The sequence below is a fragment of the Dryas octopetala genome, chromosome 3 (assembly GCF_963921425.1).
Source record: "Dryas octopetala chromosome 3, drDryOcto1.1, whole genome shotgun sequence".
In the NCBI taxonomy this organism is placed as follows: Eukaryota; Viridiplantae; Streptophyta; class Magnoliopsida; order Rosales; family Rosaceae; genus Dryas; species Dryas octopetala.
Window position 1 is genome coordinate 12,864,288 of NC_141368.1, and position 19,936 is coordinate 12,884,223.

General features: G+C 37.2%; 1 protein-coding gene across 3 annotated transcripts; it reads left to right on the plus strand.

Annotated features, from left to right (window-relative positions):
• Positions 1-62: 62 nt before the first annotated feature.
• On the plus strand, positions 63-3,867 carry LOC147291043 (uncharacterized). 3 transcript variants are annotated; one of them, XM_086237014.1, is made up of 6 exons: positions 63-325; positions 439-500; positions 609-792; positions 1,164-1,333; positions 2,225-2,820; positions 3,423-3,867. In XM_086237014.1, exons 1-4 carry the CDS (start codon positions 263-265, stop codon positions 1,215-1,217), a joined length of 363 nt encoding a protein of 120 aa, XP_086093140.1. In that variant the 5' UTR covers positions 63-262; the 3' UTR covers positions 1,218-1,333; positions 2,225-2,820; positions 3,423-3,867. The 3 variants fall into 3 exon arrangements, with proteins under 3 accessions (XP_086093140.1, XP_086093138.1, XP_086093139.1); XM_086237012.1 differs by having other exon boundaries at positions 439-792; XM_086237013.1 differs by lacking the exon at positions 1,164-1,333 and having other exon boundaries at positions 439-792.
• Positions 3,868-19,936: the final 16,069 nt, after the last annotated feature.

A 19,936-nucleotide genomic window follows, 5' to 3' on the forward strand; every position in this document is an offset into this window, starting at 1 on the left:
TAATATAGAATTTTTTTATATCTTAATTCTAAAGTAGAATTATTTTTTTATATTTTATTTTATCTTGCCCATCCCCCCATCCCCACATCTCTAAGGCCCCCATCCCCCCATCCCCACATTGCCAACTATTCTATCTTGCATCTTCTGAGTTCAAATTCATCTTTCTAGTAATACAACAATGCTCTTGTTAATTTTCTTTAGAACTGTTAGAATGGGGTAATTTTGATATCTGTATTGGCTTGATATCATATTTTACCTGCAGATGGGAGATCATCCTGATGAATCTTGGACAAGTTCCCAAGTAAACATGGCTGCAGATGCAAAGGTTGATTTGTCCAGAGGAGATCCTGTTTGGGATTCTGTTGTGGGGATGTGGACCCCTATACTTTTGATTCTGGTTTTGTTTCTATGGTTTCTGATTCTCTGGTTTATTTGCAGATGCTAGGAGAAGATTCTAGTAAGGGGGGTCACACTGTCAAGTCCAGGATTTGCTGTGTCTGGTATGGAAGTTTGTTTGGAATGCTTTCTCGAGACTCAGTTTTGGAAGGCATAGTGATTCCCCAACTATGGTTTTCACAACTAGTCGTTCTGATGTCTGAAATGTGCAGTATACGTGCAACTATTTTGCGAGTACTCATGCTTAGTGAGGCACTAAATGAGGTGAATTTGACGAGAACTGACGGAAAAGGAGAGTTGGGTTCGAGCACATTTGTCACATGGTGTCACAACTCAACACCGCTTTCTTCCTTCCTCACATGTGTCAGCGGCTCTGCTTCTAAAGCTTCCTTTCAGGTACTAAGAATCAGGAAATTTTGGTTCTCATATAATTTCAATGGGCTGGGTGAAGCTTATATATGTAGACTGCTAATATAATATTCTAAATTCCGATACTGGGTCTTGTATTCTATTTTCTGGGTCGTTAAGAATTCATCTCATTTAAGTCAAAAAGGGATACATTCAGGTGAGAGAGACGATTTTAGTTTCTTGCATTTTCTCATCTGCCAAACAGAAACTTTGGTCTATTTTCTTTAGCTCAACTTCATTTTTTGGGATTTTTGTAAACTAAGGAAAGAAAATAATTGATATTAAATTTAGAGTGTTTTACATGCTTTTACTCTGCTTCATTAACCCTATTTGACCAGAAAAATTCATGAACCTTCCAGAAAATCTCTTACAACCTCAGTTTATGCACCAAATCATCAGAAAAGCAAAGATGAAAATCATGAAATAGTTTAAGCTGTTAAACTTGAACATCTCGGGTGAAAGTGAGATTTCAATAGTGGCCCCCTCATTCAACAATCTGGATTCTAGTAACAAGTGCCAAAAGATAAAGGTACACGAGATCCCCTTGTTTCAAGCATTTGATTCTAGTAAAGTATCCATTTTAACGCCGTCTAAAGGACGTGGATTTAGTCATGCACTTCTTTACCGAAAGTGTGAATTTTTAATACCAATTGCTTCTAAAATCTGCTATACAAACTTCATAAACAATAAAATCAATTCCCCAAACATTGACGTAGTTTTGCTTCTTGGATTTTGAATGATGGCGTCGGATGTTGCTTATTTACAAAATAAAGCTAGGGATTTATATACATCATATATACATATTTAATTGGTTTGTTCTTATCAGAGCTGTATCATTAAATGGATTTCCACTAGTGCATTGAGGTATCAACAGAGCTAGCCTTGATTATATAGGTTATTGCATGTTTCGAGCTGGACATTCATTAAACACCTTGATTCTTCCCAGATGATTTGTGATGAATAATTGTAAATCTAATGATTTTAATAGAATGATACAAAAGCTCACATGAAAACAAAAGAATTATAAACAACAATGCTGTTATGATAGCGTTTGATCTATGCGTATGACAATATGTCCATATCTTAGATTTTGTTTTCCTCCTATTTGTGTATAACTGGGCCAAAAACTTAAATTGTCATCTGTATGATCAATTTAAGTTCAGATATTGTCTGTTATATTCATGATCATTTTGTGTAATACCTGATCCAAATAAACTGAGAGTGAATGAAATTAAAGTAGATTGCAACTGGTTGGTTCCTTACCAAGATTACCAACTAAGTTATCATGCATCTTCTGAGATGATTCGTTCATATTCATCTTTGTAGTAATACAACACTGCCATTGTTAATTTTCTTTAGAACTGGTAGCATGAGATAATTAGGATTTCAGTATTGACTTGATATCATTTTTTACTTGCAGACGGGAAGATCATCCTGATGAATCTCGTTCAAGTTCTCAAGCAAATATGGCTGCAGATGCAACAGTTCACATCATTAATACTTCTTTGGAGGCTGATGACTCAATGAACAAAGTTCTGTCTTTGATTTGTCCAGAGGATTCACATTCAAGCAGTGGGGCTCAGAGTCCTTGAAACTTATGCTCAGTGGGGCATTCTGTTGGGGATATGGACCCCCATACTCTAGTCAGGTCCAGGATTTTTCGTGTTTGATAGGGAACAAGATGAAAGAGGTCGATTTCTATTTCACGTTGATGTGGTGAGGATCCCTTCCAACATGTTGTCTACTAGCATTGCTGAATTAATTAAGTATGGCACAAGGGAAGATAGTGGAAATGTGTTTTGGAATGGTTTCTCTTGACGCAATTTTGGAAGGCATAGTGATTCAGCTATGGTTTTCACAACTAGTTGTGCTGATGGCTTAGGATCCCATGACAGATGGCGCATTGATTTTAATGTCAATCTCAATTATGGAGTTGATCATGATTCTAGAAACTCTCACAGTCTCACTCTAGAAATAGTTGCTGAAGTGGACGCCATTGGCAATGCAAGATATGTGGTAATATCTACTATCCCAACCACTTTTGTCATCTAAAGCATCTTCTTGAAAAATATGTGCTGGTAGTTCTCTAGTAATGGCATGAAAATCTAAATTTCAGATGCCCTGAAAATTCTGCTTTTAGATAAACATTGCCTTCGTCATGATGGTGTAGTTCTAGATTCTGAAAATCCAAATTTCATTGTGCTGGGTATTATATATTCTCATTAATGAAATGAATTAAAACCTGCATTATATACCTTCCTTAGATATCTAATTATAAAGATTGAGTGAGATTCAGTTTTAAAATGCTTTACAAATGTAAGATACTTTTTGTGCTGAGGATTGCTTGTGACTTGTGAGCATACAGTTCTTTGCAAATAATTTGTGCCTGTGGAACTAGTAACCATTTCTCCTATTGTCATCTTCTTATTCTGGATTATTCATTATGTTGACTTATCTTCTAACATCTCTTCTGAAGCACTACTGGTGATGCAATTAATGACAGCATTTATGTTTTTGAATTTTCGTATATTTCTTGTTCTGTGTGTGGTATACTTTGCAGATTTTACAATTTTCACCTGTGGTATGCCTTGTCGTAATTCCAAATTTTAATTTTACAGCTTTCATACAGGCTACATGGTGGGTGGTCTTGATGAGAGAGTTCGACAAGTGAGTTCCTGGGATGTCTTCCTGTGCATCTGGGTTCCATGCTGATGGTACATGCTCCTGTGAATCATTCTTGATGGCTGAAATGTCCAGTATTCATGCTCCTGTGTATGTATGACAATATGTCCATCACATCTTAGATTGTGTTTTCCTCCTATTTGTGTATAACTGGGCCAAAAACTTAAATTGTCAATTGTGTGGTCAATTTAAGTTTCAGATTTTTCTGTTGTGTTCAGTTTGTGCAATACCTGATCCAAATAAACAGATAATGAATGAAATTAAAATTAGATTGAAACTGGTTGGTAGAAGCTTCTGCCAGCTCTGGCTGTTGACATGTTTGTTGTCTAGCAGCCTTTTCTTAATGCTAATTATGTTTGAGCATGAATATTCAGAATTCCCTCTTAAAATGATGTAGACAAATTGAATTAATGAGAACCTTTAGTATTCCATCTTAAACTTTTTACTGATTAATTCCTCGTACTTGTAATATATTCCTAGCTAGTGTATGCATTTATCTTGATTAATTAGGGACAAACATTACAAGTGACTTCAACAACTACAATTTTTACGTTTTTTAGAAAAATTTTCCCTATAAAATTGATTGTTACTTTAGTGTGAGTTCGATCAGATTCCATAATGATCAAGGTTTCAGTCTATCTACTCAACTCAAACCTCACCAATGGAACTAACCGTCTAGGCCACAGATAGATGGCTCATAATCATCTAGACCATTGTAGCATAGCTGATTACTTAATAAGAACAATTTAGATTCTATCTTGCCAACACCTCATACAGCTGCTTAAGTTAAGTAGCTTTTACAAGCTGCTCTCCTTCAGACATTTCATCTGCTTTTCTGAATGCAGAAAGAAATCACATTTGCCATTTAACCAATAATGTGAGAATTTTCTAACATTACTCCAACTCAACTCACTATTTTATCAATGAAGTCTCTGTCTTTCATTATGTTCATGGCTCGGACAATAAATGATAGTACAATTTCTTCATATCAACAGATACGAATAATACGAACGTGATCGCCAATAACTATCTTTACGAACATCATAATGCCTCAACAAGTAGACAAAATAAACAAATGGTTGAAGCACAACAACACAGAAAAAACAAGCGCCCACCCGTCAATTCCCTCCTTTCTTCTAAATACGACAGCGAAATCAACAACACCCCATTTGTGGGTCAATGAGATTGGCAAAAATGGATTGGAAGATTAACGAGAAATTTAATTCAATAACCCACTTTTCCACCCACATTATTTTTATAGCCCAACTTTTCAAATGGGAGATAGAAAAAGTGTTTTTACATTTTTTTCAAAATTAATTGTGGGTGTAAAAATAAAGTGGGTGGACAAATAAGACAGATGAGTGAAAATATAAGCACTCATAAGTTTTAGGTGATTAAATTAGACAACTAAAGTCTCATATGATAATGGCCAAAATTAAAAAAAGTCCCATATGATAAAGTGAGATTTCAAAAAGTTTGGATGACAAAATAATAATTAAGTCTAACTTTTTATATGATGATCATGTGACATTTCATTCAATTAACTTTAGGTAAGACCAAATTGCAATCTTAATAAATTACAGGGTTGTGAATCATGTGATTGTCAAATTAGGAGGAGGAGGACTTAAGTGACTACTAACTATAGGGACAAAAAAAATATCGCCCAAAGAATATTAATATAAGAATGCAGATAGGGTCTAGTTTCAAAGGTTGGATCATCTCCCACATAAAAAAATTAAAAAACAATGAAGAAAGTAATATACAAGAAAAGAATCTAGCGTTCAACAAATATAGAGAAAGACTCAAAGTTAACTGGGAAAGAATAAGTTTTAATAAAATAATGAAAATGCATTGATATAGGGGCTTCATTTCTTAAGTTTGACTTGGCTCTTATGGTTGAATGTACGTGATGAGGTCTAGTGTTCCAAAGATTCCATCTCCAAATTACAACTCACAATAGGGATTTTTTTTTTTTTTAAATGTAGAGGAAAATATAAAGAAAGACTCATGAGAGATGAAAAGATAATAAAATACTGATAAATTTAGAGTTCATAGTCGAATACAAACGAAGAGTCAGATGTGGGAAAAAAAAAAAAATTGTTGAGGGTGTGTATTTTCATTACTTAGGGGTATATTGAGCAAATTTGGTGGTTCTATACTTCTATTGGGCCATATCATATGAGTTTATGGGAGCTGCAACCTGCAGCCTTGCTACTGAATTTCCATCAAGAGGGTATCGAGTTTGCTAGCTATTGATAAGGGTATTGAGTTTTCCATATCATATGAGTTTGCTACTCAACCGCCGGCGACCTTGCCAACAGCGGGGGTGGCTAAGGGTGGGGTCGGGGTGAGGACAGAGAGGGACAGAAGAAAGAGAGAAATGGAGAGATCGAGGAGAGAGACCAGAGGGAGAAAGGAAAAGAGGAGAGAGAGGAAGGAGACAAAGAGGCTAGGGAGAGAGAGAATAGGAGGCGCGGGCATGGGGCATCGCTGATGATGGTGGGGTCGGGGTGGGTGTGGACCCAGAGGTGGTGATGGGTGGTTTGAGATGTGTAATGAGGGTATTATGGTCATTTGGGTTAGGGGTTAAGGGTTAGAATTATAATTTAATAAAGAGAAATTTGCACAAATACGATCCAGATTATAGGGGGTGTGTGCATTTAGCACCCAAACAAAAAAATTTTACTAATTGCCACCCAAACTTTGTGTTGTGTAGCAATGTGGCACCTCTGTCACATTCCGTCCATTATTCTGTTAAATCTTAAGGGTGTTTTCGTAAAACCATATATAAGGGTTTTAGAAAAAAAAAATCTCATAAAAATATTTATTTAAAACTAAAATTTTGAAAAATTAAAAATAATTAATTAAATCTAACCTTCCCCTTCCCCTTCCTCGCGGGGCCCATAACCCAAAAGAGCAAAGGAGGAATTGCTTCCATTTTGGTCTATCAAAAGCCAGCGCCGGCGTCACCTCCCAAAAGCCGACAGATTTGCATTGTATATCCTCCCCTCCACTCTTTCCCTTCTCGATCTTTTTTCGTCTTTCTCCTTCTCTCTCTCTCTCTCTCTCTCTTACGACATTATACCACCCAGCCCCGCCCCTCCCCCTCTGCCTCTTTCAGTTGCTCCTGGTATGACGCCGTTTTCTCCGCATTGAGTCAGATTTGCAATGAGTGAAGAGAGAGAGAGAGAGAGAGAGAGAGAGAGAGAGAGAGAGAGAGAGAGAAGATGGGAGAGTGGTGGGGGGATGGTTGAAGATCGGCAATAGTTGGGGTTGGGACTAGTTGCAATCATGTTGGGGGAGGAGGGGTTATTATTATATATATTTTTTTTGGACTGAGGGGTAGGGTTACATTAGGTGTGTTCTTTAATTTTTAATTTTTTTAAATTTGATTAAACTTTAAAACTAATATATTTGTTAAAGAAAAATGAGTGAGAAAAAACTTTAATTTTTAAAATTTTTATTTAAGGGTAAAATAGGAAATTTGGTGAAAAAATACGATGATTTAACAAAAAATGTCACCAGTTGCCACATTGCTACATGGCATAAATTAAGTGTAGGTGGCAATTAGTAAAAATTTGTTGTTTGGGTGGTAAATGCACACACTCTTTATAGTCTGGGTGATATTTGTGCAAATTTCTTATTTCTCTTTAATAAATGAGGGAGAAGGGTGTGCAATAAGAGAAAAATGGGTGTGCAAATAGCCGTACTCTAATAATTAAGTCTTTTTTATATGATGATCATGTATCATTTTAGTCAATTAACTTTACGTAAGACCAAATTGCTATCTTAATAAATTACAAGGTTGTGAATCATGTGATTGTCAAATTAGGAGGAGGAGGACTTAATTAAGTGAATACTAACTATAGGGATAAAAAAATCGCCCAAAGAATATTAATATAAGAATGCAGATAGGGTCTAGTTTCAAAGATTGGATCATCTCCCACATAAAAAATTTAAAAAACAATGAAGAAAGTAATATACAAGAAAAGAAGCGTTCAACAAATATAGAGAAAGACTCAAAGTTAATTGGGAAATAATAAATTTTAATAAAATAATGAAAATGCATTGATATAGGGGCCTTCATTTCTTAAGTTTGACTTGGCTCTTATGGTTGAATGTACGTGATGAGGTCTAGTGTTCCAAAGATTCCATCTCCAAATTCCAACTCACAAAAGAAATTTTTTAAAAAATGTAGAGGAAAATATAAAGAAAGACTCATGAGAGATGAAAAGATAATAAAATACTGATAAATTGAGAGTGCGATAGTAGAATACAAGAATACAAACGAAGACTCATATGTGAAAAATAAAATAAAAAACATATTGTTGAGGGTGTGTATTTTCATTACTTAGGGGTATATTATTTGGTGGTTCAAATAGAACCACGTACCCATATGGGCCATATCATATGAGTTGATGGGAGGTGCAGCCTTGCTACTGAATTTCCATCAAGAGGGTATCGAGTTTGGTATTGATAAGGGGTTCCTTCATCTGTTGGTGGAAACTAACTCTTTGGAGGCTACTCGTCTTATTAGTTCATCTGGATGAGGGGGTTCTAGTTCATATATTTTCATTACTTAGGGTGTTATCTAGGGACATTGTTTCTGGGCAACGAGAGTGTAACATGGTTGCCTAATATTTAGTCCCTAATTAGCTAGGGACATTGCATGCTTACAAACTCTATAGCCTAATTATATCACATATATTCAACCAATTAAAACAAAAAGTAATCTACATATATGATGCATGTTAGTGTATTTTATATACGGCCGGTGCCCCGTTGCCATCTGAAGACTATTATTTTGATACATACGAGTATCTTAAGGAATATCTTAAAGATTAAAGGCATAATTAACTCAATTAACTAACAAAAAACAAAACTAAAGGGTAGACAAATACCACGTGCTTGTGCGTAGATGAGGGTGCATAGATAGAAGAGCCACACAATATTTAATTTTAATTGAATTTTGACAGCAGATTGGACTAATCTCCATGCATGTGATATGCAAGTTGAACAAGTGGGAATTTTGATTCACTAAATTATTATTACAAAAATTGATTCGCTAAATTATTATTTAAAAAATTGATTAGTGGAGCATTAGCTGTATAGATCAAATTAATTTAAGGATTTGCAAAGGGAAGCGATCGACTTGGTTGACGGGACTTCACATATAAACGGGGAAGAGCCTTCTCCAGTTCCGGTATCAATCTAAAAACAGGAGAGAAAACTGAAGACACTTTAATTCTACCTCCACTGCTGGTAACAACACTTCTATCAATCTCAAAAACTGAAGGAGAAAAAAGAAGCAGCTAGAACATCAGAGAATATGGCTGAGGCTGTTGTTGCAATTGTGGCTGTTAAGCAACTTTTACAAGCTGCTCTCCTTCAGACATTTCATCTGCTTTTCTGAATGCAGAAAGAAATCACATTTGCCATTTAACCAATAATGTGAGAATTTATCACATTTCCAACATTACTCCAACTCAACTCACTATTTTATCAATGAAGTCTCTGTCTTTCATTATGTTCATGGCTCGGACAATAAATGATAGTAAAATTTCTTCATATCAACAGATACGAATAATACGAATGTGATCGCCAATAACTATCTTTACGAACATCATAATGCCTCAACAAGAAGACAAAATAAACAAATGGTTGAAGCACAACAACACAGAAAAAACAAGCGCCCACCCGTCAAGTCCCTCCTTTCTTCTAAATACGACAGCGAAATCAACAACACCCCATTTGTGGGCAAGGAGTTAAATTTCGAAATTTTCGGCGAAATTCGTTTTTTGTGGGTATGAAAATTTTAACACTAGTTCATGAATTTTTCGCCAATATTTCGCCGAAATTTCGTTTCGAGCAACAAACCCACCATTTTTATGTCTGTCTTCTCCTTGCCAGTTACAAAGTCAGCCACTGCGTGATTGGGGAGGAAGGAGAAAGAAGAGAGAAGAGAGTGGGGAGGAAGAAAATCAGATCAGGGGAGGGAGAGAGGGAGATCGGGGAGGGACTTGGGAGAGAGAGAGTGGCGCTGGAGAGGGAGGACAGGAGGAGAGAGAAGAGAAGGAGGTTTGATATTATACCATTTGCTGACTTGCTGAGTGAGTCGCGGCGGCTGGGAGAGAAGAAATGAAGGGAAGAAGATGGAAGCCAGGAGGGAAAGAAAAGGAAAGAAAAATAAAAAAAAGAAAAAGGAAGAAAAAGTCAAAAAGGAAGAAAAAGGTTCTGCACAACTTATGCAGTTATGCTCAATGTTCATGCCATCCATCACGTGGAGAAGTGGAAGTAGGATTAGGAAGGAAAGAAGAAAAAAAGAAAAGGAAAAAAAAAGGAAAGAAAAAGAAAAAAAAAGAAAAGAAAAAAAAAAGAAAAGAAAAAAAGAGAAAAAAAAAAGTTTAGGGTCAATTAGGATTTGAAATCTTTGGGCAATTGGAAAAAAAAAAAAATTTGGAGTTTCGTTTGATTGTTTTGGGATTTCGTTTAGTTATCTTTAAACCCTAAATCATAATACATTTCTATATAAAAAATAATTAAAAACTCTAAAGGGCATAAATCTTAATATTTTATATCATATCTTAAAAAATATAGAGTGTATGGGATTTAATGTAATATTATGACATATAAAGTATTAGGTTTAGTGTATAGATTATAGAGTATAAAAAATATAATAATTTTATTTATTCATTATATTAATTTTATTTATTCATTATATTAATTTTATTTAACAGTATTTACCTCCAGCGCGCATTATACTTATCACATATCACATGAAATCTACCATATAATTTGGTTTCTTCAATGTTTTTTATCAATATAGTAGATAATATGTTAAATAAATATATGGTAAAATTTCATTCAAAATTTCCGTATTTTGATAGCAATTTCCATCGTTTCCGTCTAATTTTTGTCGAAATTTAAAAATCTTCGAAATTTCCGTCGAAATTTCCATCGAAATTTCCATCGAAATTTCTTCGAAACCCGAAATTTTATTCCTTGTTTGTGGGTCAATGAGATTGGCAAAAATGGATTGGAAGATTAAAGAGAAATTTAATTCAATAACCCACTTTTCCACCCACATTATTTTTATAGCCCAACTTTTCAAATGGGAGATAGAAATAGTGTTTTTACATTTTTTTCAAAATTAATTGTGATTGTAAAAATAAAGTGGGTGGACAAATAAGACAGATGAGTGAAAATATAAGCACTCATAAGTTTTAGGTGATTAAATTAGACAACTAAAGTCTCATATGATAATGGCCAAAATTAAAAAAAGTCCCATATGATAAAGTGAGATTTCAAAAAGTTTGGATGACAAAATAATAATTAAGTCTGACTTTTTATATGATGATCATGTGACATTTCATTCAATTAACTTTAGGTAAGACCAAATTGCAATCTTAATAAGTTACAGGGTTGTGAATTCATGTGATTGTCAAATTAGGAGGAGGAGGACTTAAGTGAATACTAACTATAGGGACAAAAAAAAATATCGCCCAAAGAATATTAATATAAGAATGCAGATAGGGTCTAGTTTCAAAGGTTGGATCATCTCCCACATAAAAAAATTAAAAAACAATGAAGAAAGTAATATACAAGAAAAGAAGCTAGCGTTCAACAAATATAGAGAAAGACTCAAAGTTAACTGGGAAATAATAAATTTTAATAAAATAATGAAAATGCATTGATATAGGGGCTTCATTTCTTAAGTTTGACTTGGCTCTTATGGTTGAATGTACGTGATGAGGTCTAGTGTTCCAAAGATTCCATCTCCAAATTCCAACTCACAATAGGGATTTTTTTTTTTTTTAAATGTAGAGGAAAATATAAAGAAAGACTCATGAGAGATGAAAAGATAAATTTAGAGTTCATAGTAGAATACAAATGAAGACTCAGATGTGGGAAAAAAAAAAAAACAAATTGTTGAGGGTGTGTATTTTCATTACTTAGGGGTATATTGAGCAAATTTGGTGGTTCTATACTTCTATTGGGCCATATCATATGAGTTGATGGGAGCTGCAACCTGCAGCCTTGCTACTGAATTTCCATCAAGAGGGTATCGAGTTTGCTATTGATAAGGGTATTGAGTTTTCCATATCATATGAGTTTGCTACTGAACCGCCGGCGACCTTGCCAACAACGGGGGTGGCTAAGGGTGGGGTCGGGCTGAGGATAGAGAGGGACAGAAGAAAGGGAGAAATGGAGAGAGGAGAGAGATCAGAGGGAGAAAGGAAGAGAGGAGAGAGAGGAAGGAGACAAAGAGGCTAGGGAAGAAGAGAGAATAGGAGGCGCGGGCCTGGGGCGTCGCCGGTGATGGTGAGGTCGGGGTGGGTGTGGACCTAGAGGTGGTGATGGGTGGTTTGAGGTGTGTAATGAGGGTATTATGGTCATTTGGGTTAGAGGTTAGAATTATAATTTAATAAAGAGAAATTTGCACAAATACGATCCAGATTATAGGGGGTGTGTGCATTTAGCACCCAAACAAAAAAGTTTTACTAATTGCCACCCAAACTTTGTGTTGTGTAGCAATGTGGCACCTCCGTCACATTTCGTCCATTATTCTGTTAAATCTTAAGGGTGTTTTCGTAAAACCATATATAAGGGTTTCAGAAAAAAAAAATCTCATAAAAATATTTATTTAAAATTAAAATTTTGAAAAATTAAAAATAATTAATTAAATCTAACCTTCCCCTTCTCCTTCCTCGCCCAGCCCATAACCCAAAAGAGCAAAGGAGGAATTGCTTCCATTTTGGTCTATCAAAAGCCGGCGCCGGCGTCAGCTCCCAAAAGCCGACAGATTTGCATTGTATATCCTCCCCTCCACTCTCTCCCTTCTCGATCTTTTTTTCGTCTTTCTCCTTCTCTCTCTCTCTCTCTCACGACATTATAACACCCAGCCCCATCCCTCCCCCTCCGCCTCTTTCAGTTGCTCCTGGTATGACGCCATTTTCTCCACATTGAATCAAATTTGCAATGAGAGAGAGAGAGAGAGTGAGAGAGAGAGAGAGAGAGAGAGAGAGAGAGAGAGAGAGAGAGAAGAGAGGAGAGTGGTGGGGGGATGGTTGAAGATCGACCGACGTTGGAAAATGGTTGGGGTTGGGACTGGTTGCAATCATGTTGGGGGAGGAAGGGTTATTATTATATATTTTTTTTGGACTAAGGGGTGGGGTTACATAATTTACATTAGGTGTGTTCTTTAATTTTTAATTTTTTTAATTTGATTAAACTTTAAAACTAATATATTTGTTAAAGAAAAATGAGTGAGAAAAACTTTAATTTTTTAAAATTTTATTTAAGGGTAAAATAGGAAGTTTGGTGAAAAAATACGATGATTTAACAAAAAATGTCACCTAGTTGCCACATTGCTACACGACATAAATTAAGTGTAGGTGGCAATTAGTAAAACTTTGTTGTTTGGGTGGTAAATGCACACACTCCTTATAGTCTGGGTGATATTTGTGTAAATTTCTTTTTTCTCTTTAATAAATGAGGGAGAAGGCCAGAAAGGTGTGCAATAAGAGAAAAATTAGTGTGCAAATAGCCGCACTCTATGATGATCATGTAACATTTTAGTCAATTAACTTTACCTAAGACCAAATTGCAATCTTAATAAATTACAAGGTTGTGAATCATGTGATTGTCAAATTAGGAGGAGGACTTAAGTGAATACTAACTATAGGGATAAAAAAATATATCGCCCAAAGAATATTAATATAAGCATGCAGATAGGCCTAGGGTCTAGTTTCAAAGATTGGATCATCTCCCACATAAAAAATTTAAAAAACAATGAAGAAAGTAATATACAAGAAAAGAAGCGTTCAACAAATATAGAGAAAGACTCAAAGTTAATTGGGAAATAATAAATTTTAATAAAATAATGAAAATGCATTGATATAGGGGCCTTCATTTCTTTTTTTTTGGTCGAAATGTGATCTTCATAGACAATCAGCAAACAATACATAGGAGGGAAGGTAGTAAGAGGGGATGGAACCCAGGCTCTTAAAACCCAAGAAAAAGTTAAACATTACAACACAAAGCAAATATACGAGGAAGCTAAGAAACAGCAAAATGAAAACAGTGGAAGATAGATAAGTCTGTAGCTATAGGTAGATTGCTGCGGCCTGCCATTGCTGCTTGGAATTAATCCGGACTGATGGAAGACAGGACCTCAGCAAGTGGATGAATGCCCATCAGAAGTGGCTGCCCAGTCAAAGTAATTAGTGGGGGGGGGGGCAGGGGAGTCCATCGTTGCGAAGAACCGACACAAGGGAGGATGGGGGATGGTGTGACCATGACTCCATGCACATACTCCTTAAACCATGCCTAGCAGCGCAGTCAGCCACACTGTTAGCAATTCGGGGGATCCAACCCCAGTGAATCTCAGTGAAAAAGTGTCTAAGCTTGTAAATCTCTGTGAGAAAAGGGTAAATTTTCCATTCACAGTTGTGGAGACCTCCCTTAATATTCTGAATCAGATTAAAAGAATCACTCTCCAATTTGATATAACGAAAGCCTTTAGATTTTGCCAGCAATAGGCCTTCCACCACTGCATTAGCCTCGGCCTCAATCGCCGAAAGGAGACAGCGATGCTTAGCAAGGCCAGCCAAGAAAGAACCTGTATGGTCGCGCAAAATAGCTCCACACCCGGCAATGGAGCTAGATTTGTCCCATGCTCCATCAACATTCAGTTTGATAAAGGGGGAGGTGGGCGGAGACCAATGTCCACTATGTGAGGGGGCTGGTGTAGGAACTTGCTGCAAGATTGGGGATAAGATGGCTCTAGCATTCAAGAATTCAGCAACAGCCCTCTTGATGTTGAAAATGACTTTGTGAGGAGAAGGAAGAGAGCCACGGTAGAGAGCAAAGCATCTTTCCTTCCATAATTCCCAACAAGTAAAGCTAACCTGAGTGAGAAGGTTATCATTCATATTCATGAGGGAGGAAATACCAAGAAACCATTGATCAAAAGTGGAGATCTGAGCATAATTGGGGCTGTACCCCAGTTGGCCACAATGCCAAACTGGCCTAGTCCATGGACATAAGATCAGAAGGTGTTCCACCGTTTCCTCAGCATCATTACAGAACTTACAGATTGGGGAAGTTGTGATCTTGCGTTTGCAGAGGTTCCGCATACAAGGCACAGCATTAGTTAAAACTTTCCACAAGAAATGAAGAATTTTTGGTGGAGCATTTGTACCCCATAGCAGCTTCCAGATTCTCAAGTCAAGGGAGTGAGAGCCACTAGGTCTGTTGTGGGAGGGAGCATGTAGAGAGGAGTTTAACCAATGGTAACCAGATTTGACGCTATACTTCCCCGTTTTGGTCGCTGGCCAAATCATTCGGTCATCCCTAGAGTGGTCTCCAATGGGGGTAGCAAGGATAGCCTTAACATCTCGGGGGGAAATAAAAGGGAGAATGGAGGATAAATCCCATTGTCTGGTATCTTGATCGATGATTCTACAAAGACTCAGGGGAGTGAAGCGGTTTCTAGTATCAGTTGGCTTCAATAAACCATCAGGGGAAGTAGTAAGCCACCTGTCCGACCATACCTGGATCGATCTGCCATTATGCACCTGCCAACGAGCCCCTTTATCAATGATATCTCTACCGGCCATGAGGCTACTCCATGCCCAAGAAGCTCTGGACCCTATCTTAGCCATTAGAAAATCCATATCAGAGAAATAACGGGCTTTAAGGATACGAGCCCATAGGGCATTTGGGTTCTTGATCACTCTCCAACATTGTTTTGCCAGTAAAGCTTTATTAAAGCTTTCCAAGTCTCTAAAGCCCATACCTCCAACATTTTTGGCAGTGCAAAGTTTTGTCCATGACAACCAATGAATCTTACCGCCAGTATCATTATGACCCCACCAGAACTTGGCCAAAGCCGAGTTGACATCTCTGCATAAGGAGGAAGGGAGTAAGAAACATGACATAGGGTACGTAGGGACAGCCGTAGCCACTGCTTTGATTAACACTTCACGCCCTGCTTGTGAGAGAGAGCATTGCTTCCATCCTTCAATCTTTTTAAGCACACGATCTTTTATGTACGACAGGGCCTTCATTTCTTAAGTTTGACTTGGCTCTTATGGTTGAATGCACGTGATGAGGTCTAGTGTTCCAAAGATTCCATCTCCAAATTCCAACTCACAAAAGAAATTTTTTAAAAAATGTAGAGGAAAATATAAAGAAAGACTCATGAGAGATGAAAAGATAATAAAATACTGATAAATTGAGAGTGCGATAGTAGAATACTAGAATACAAACGAAGACTCAGATGTGAAAAAAAAAAAATAAAAAACATATTGTTGAGGGTGTGTATTTTCATTACTTAGGGGTATATTGAGCAAATTCGGTGGTTCAAATAGAACCACGTACCCATATGGGCCAAATCATATGAGTTGATGGGAGGTGCAGCCTTGCTACTGAATTTCCATCAAGAGGGTATCGAGTTTGGTATTGATAAGGGGTTCCTTCTTCTGTTGGTGGAAACTAACTCATTGGAGGCTACTCGTCTTATTAATTCATCTGGATGAGGGGGTTCTAGTGGATGAGGAAGAGACTCTTGGCCAAGGGTGTTAGCTAGGGACATTGTTTCTGGGCAACGAGAGTGTAACATGGTTGCCTAATATTTAGTCCCTAATTAGCTAGGGACATTGCATGCTTACAAACTCTAAAGCCTAATTATATCACATATATTCTTGGGAAACAGCTACCACTAGCACCTTTGCATGTCTTTTTTACAATTTAACACTGCACTGTTTGGAATTACATAATTAGCAGTGGTGTTCAACTTGTCCTTGGTTGCTATACTGTCCTTGAGCAAAACAGGAATACCATGAAGCTTAGGCAATGTTGTTTTGGTGGGTTCACATTCACTGCGTTCTTTCTCAGCTGCATCAGCTTGGGATAACGCATCTGGGTTCACCTCCAAGACTCCCCTGAGGTCCTTATTGAGGGTTTGAATCTTGTCCAGATAGAACTGAACGACTTGCCTCGAGGTCAGAGTATTTAGATGGAAAGCAAGCTGGAGATCATCAACAGTGGCTTCTTCGATTAGGGTTTTGGGTGTTGGGGTTTCATACCCATTTACTAGATTGCCCAGAAGAATTAGAAGCAAAAAGGACAAGACAGAAAAATCTTAGTCTCAGTGATGAATTGGTAGCCATGGATGGAATGGACAAAACATGGCTGGAGGTGGGTTGTGTGGGGGAGGTGGAGGTGTATTTTTTTCCTTTTTTTTTTTTTTTTGGGTTTTTGTGGGTATGAAAATGACATTGTGGTGGTTTGGGGAAAAGGCAAAGGGCATTTGGGACTTTTTTCGTCCAAATAGTGCTATTTCTGTAATTCCAAACAGTGCAGTAAATTTGTAAAAAAGACATGCAAAGGTGATAGTAGTAGCTGTTTCCCTACATATATATTTTTTTTCAACCAATATATTAAAACAAAAAGTAATCCACATATATGGTTATTGGAAGGTACCTTACTGTACTGGTTAGGTAGTTGTGTTCTACTGTTTGTATTGACAATCAGTCATAGCTGTATAGTTGTAAATCAGTCATAGCTGTATGGCTTTAAGTATGGGCTGGCCTTAAGTATGGGCTTCCCTTTTTTCCCGTTACCTGCTGTGTCTTCATGTATCTTCATGTATTTAGTCTGGTTCCCTTGTAATCAATCAATACAATCAATACACAAACTGTGTTTACATTTTCTACATGGTATCAGAGCCTGATCCATAATAGGCCTGTCCTTGTTTCTTTTTCCTCTCTTCATTCTATTCTTGAATGGCAGAGGCAGAGGGTAATCCCTTCGGTTCTGAGGCCGAGATCTCTCTCGTTCCTTCTACAAGTGTTCATGAAGCTGATGTCAACCCAAACCAGCGATTATGTTCTGTGCTGCTGAATGAATTCAACTATCTTCCATGGTCCAGAGCTATTACTCTTGCTCTTGGAGGAAGGTCCAAGCTTGGGTATGTCAATGGAAATTTAAAGGTTCCTGAAACTTCTTCTCCTTTATATGAAGTCTGGTTGTGTAAGGATCAACTTGTGATGTCATGGCTTCTCAACTCCATGGAATCCAAGGTTGCTGAAATTTTCAGTTTCTCTGAGTCATCTCGTCATCTCTGGGAAGCAGTTAAAGAAATGTATGGTAATCAAAACAACTCAGCTCGTGTATTTCAGCTTAAGAGGGATATTGCTAGTCTCCAACAAGCAGGAAAATCTTTTGTCCAGCATCTTGGTAGCATGAAAAGTATGTGGAACGAGCTTGATATGTATCGACCACACACTGCTGATTCAACTGAGTTGTTAAAAAGAGGTGAAGAAGATAAGATTTTTCAACTATTGGCAAGCTTAGGTTCTGAATATGAGGATCTTCGCAGTCACATCTTGATGAGCACTGATCTTCCATCACTTTCAAATGTCTGCACTACTATTCAGCGTGAAGAGGTGCGTAAAAAGGTTATGAATATGGAAACCAGGGCCAGTGTCTCTGAAGCTAGAGCATTTTTGATCAACACCAAGCAGCCTGAAGACAAGGTGTACAGAGGCAAAAGACCAGATCTGAAATGCACATATTGTAACTCTGTTGGCCATGTAAAAGATCGATGCTGGAATCTACATCCTGAATTGAAACCCAAGTTTTCAAAAGACTATAAAGGTTTCCAGAAAGGTCCTCAAAATCACATTCACAAAGCAAATCATGCTGCTGCTATTTCTACTGATGGACTGTTAAATTTCACTGCAAACCCTGCTACCTTAATCAATGAGTTTGCAGCTTATCTCCAACAAAAGAAAAAAGGAGATTCTAAAATTGAAGGGATGACTGGTGCTTGCATGAATAATGACAATTCCACTGCACTTCTTGGTAAATTTACAGGATTCTTAGCAGAAGCTGAAGGTATATCTCATGATGAGATTCCAGGTATCTTGAATGCTTTCTCAACTGCTCTTAATGTTAGTCTCATGCATGATTTTTGGATTATAGATTCAGGTGCCACTGATCACATGACAAATCAAACCACAAATTTATATGATTTTGAGACATTATCCCAACCATCTCAAGTTTCTGTTGCCAATGGTAGAGATGTTCCAGTTATAGGTCGAGGGAAGATAAAACTTATCTCTGAAAATGTTGAGTCCACAGCTTTATATGTTCCATCTTTTCCCTTTCAACTGCTGTCTGTTGGAAAAATTACAAACTCTCTAAATTGCCTTGCAATTTTCTCTCCTCATAATGTTGTTTTTCAGGATCTAGTCACCAAGAAGCTGATTGGTGAAGGTTTCTACCTAAATGGATTGTATTACTTGTCAAAAGATTTTAAAGCTCCAAAAGGGTTTCAAGTCAGTTCCAGTTTAGCTCAAGATCATCAGTTGTGGCATCAACGTCTAGCACATCCATCTAAACCTGTTTTGTCCACTTTATTTCCCAGTTTATGTAAAACATCTCTCAACTGTGAAACTTGTCATTTGTCCAAATTTGCTAGACTTCCTTTTGATTCTTCTATGTCTAGAGCTAGTAAACTTTTTGAAGTTGTACACTCTGATGTTTGGGGTCCTGCACCTCTAGAATCCTTTGATGGTTACAAGTATTTTGTGACTTTTGTTGATGATTTTTCTAGAATCACCTGGTTGTATCTATTGAAATTCAAAAGTGAAGTTATGACTGTTTTCAAAGATTTTCATAATATTGTCATGAATCAATTCTCATCTCAAATTCATACTCTAAGATCAGATAATGGCACTGAATACATGTCCAATATCATGTCACAATACCTGAGCACACATGGCATTATGCATCAAACAAGTTGTGTAGGTACCCCCCAACAAAATGGGATAGCTGAGAGGAAAAATAGGGATCTACTTGAAAAAACCAGAGCCCTTATGTTCCAAATGAATGTTCCAAAAAAATTTTGGTCTCAAGGGGTACTTACTGCCACCTATCTCATAAACAGACTGCCAAGTCGTGTTCTGCAGTCAAAAACACCTTATGAGGTCATGAAGGGTGGGAAAGTCAATCTGTCTCATCTAAGGATTTTTGGATGTACATGTTTTGTTCACATACAAGCACTTCACCGAGACAAGCTGGATCCTAAGTCTGTTAAGTGTGTTTTTATGGGGTATTCTTCAACTCAAAAGGGATACAAATGCTACAATCCCAGTACTAGGAAGCTTCTTGTTTCAAGAGATGTCAGGTTTGATGAAACCACACCATATTTCAACAAGCCATCAGAGTCAACCATTCAGGGGGAGAATTTCTTTGATTTTTTCCCTTTGCCAAATCCAGCTGCAAGCCATGATGATTTTCCTTCAGTGTCTATCAATACCAATGTCTCTGTTCCTAACAATGATGATCTGATAGCTGAAGAAGAGGTAGAAGCTTCAGATGCACAAGTGCAAACCAATGACGCCTCCATCTCAACTGAAGTTGCTGAACCTGACATACC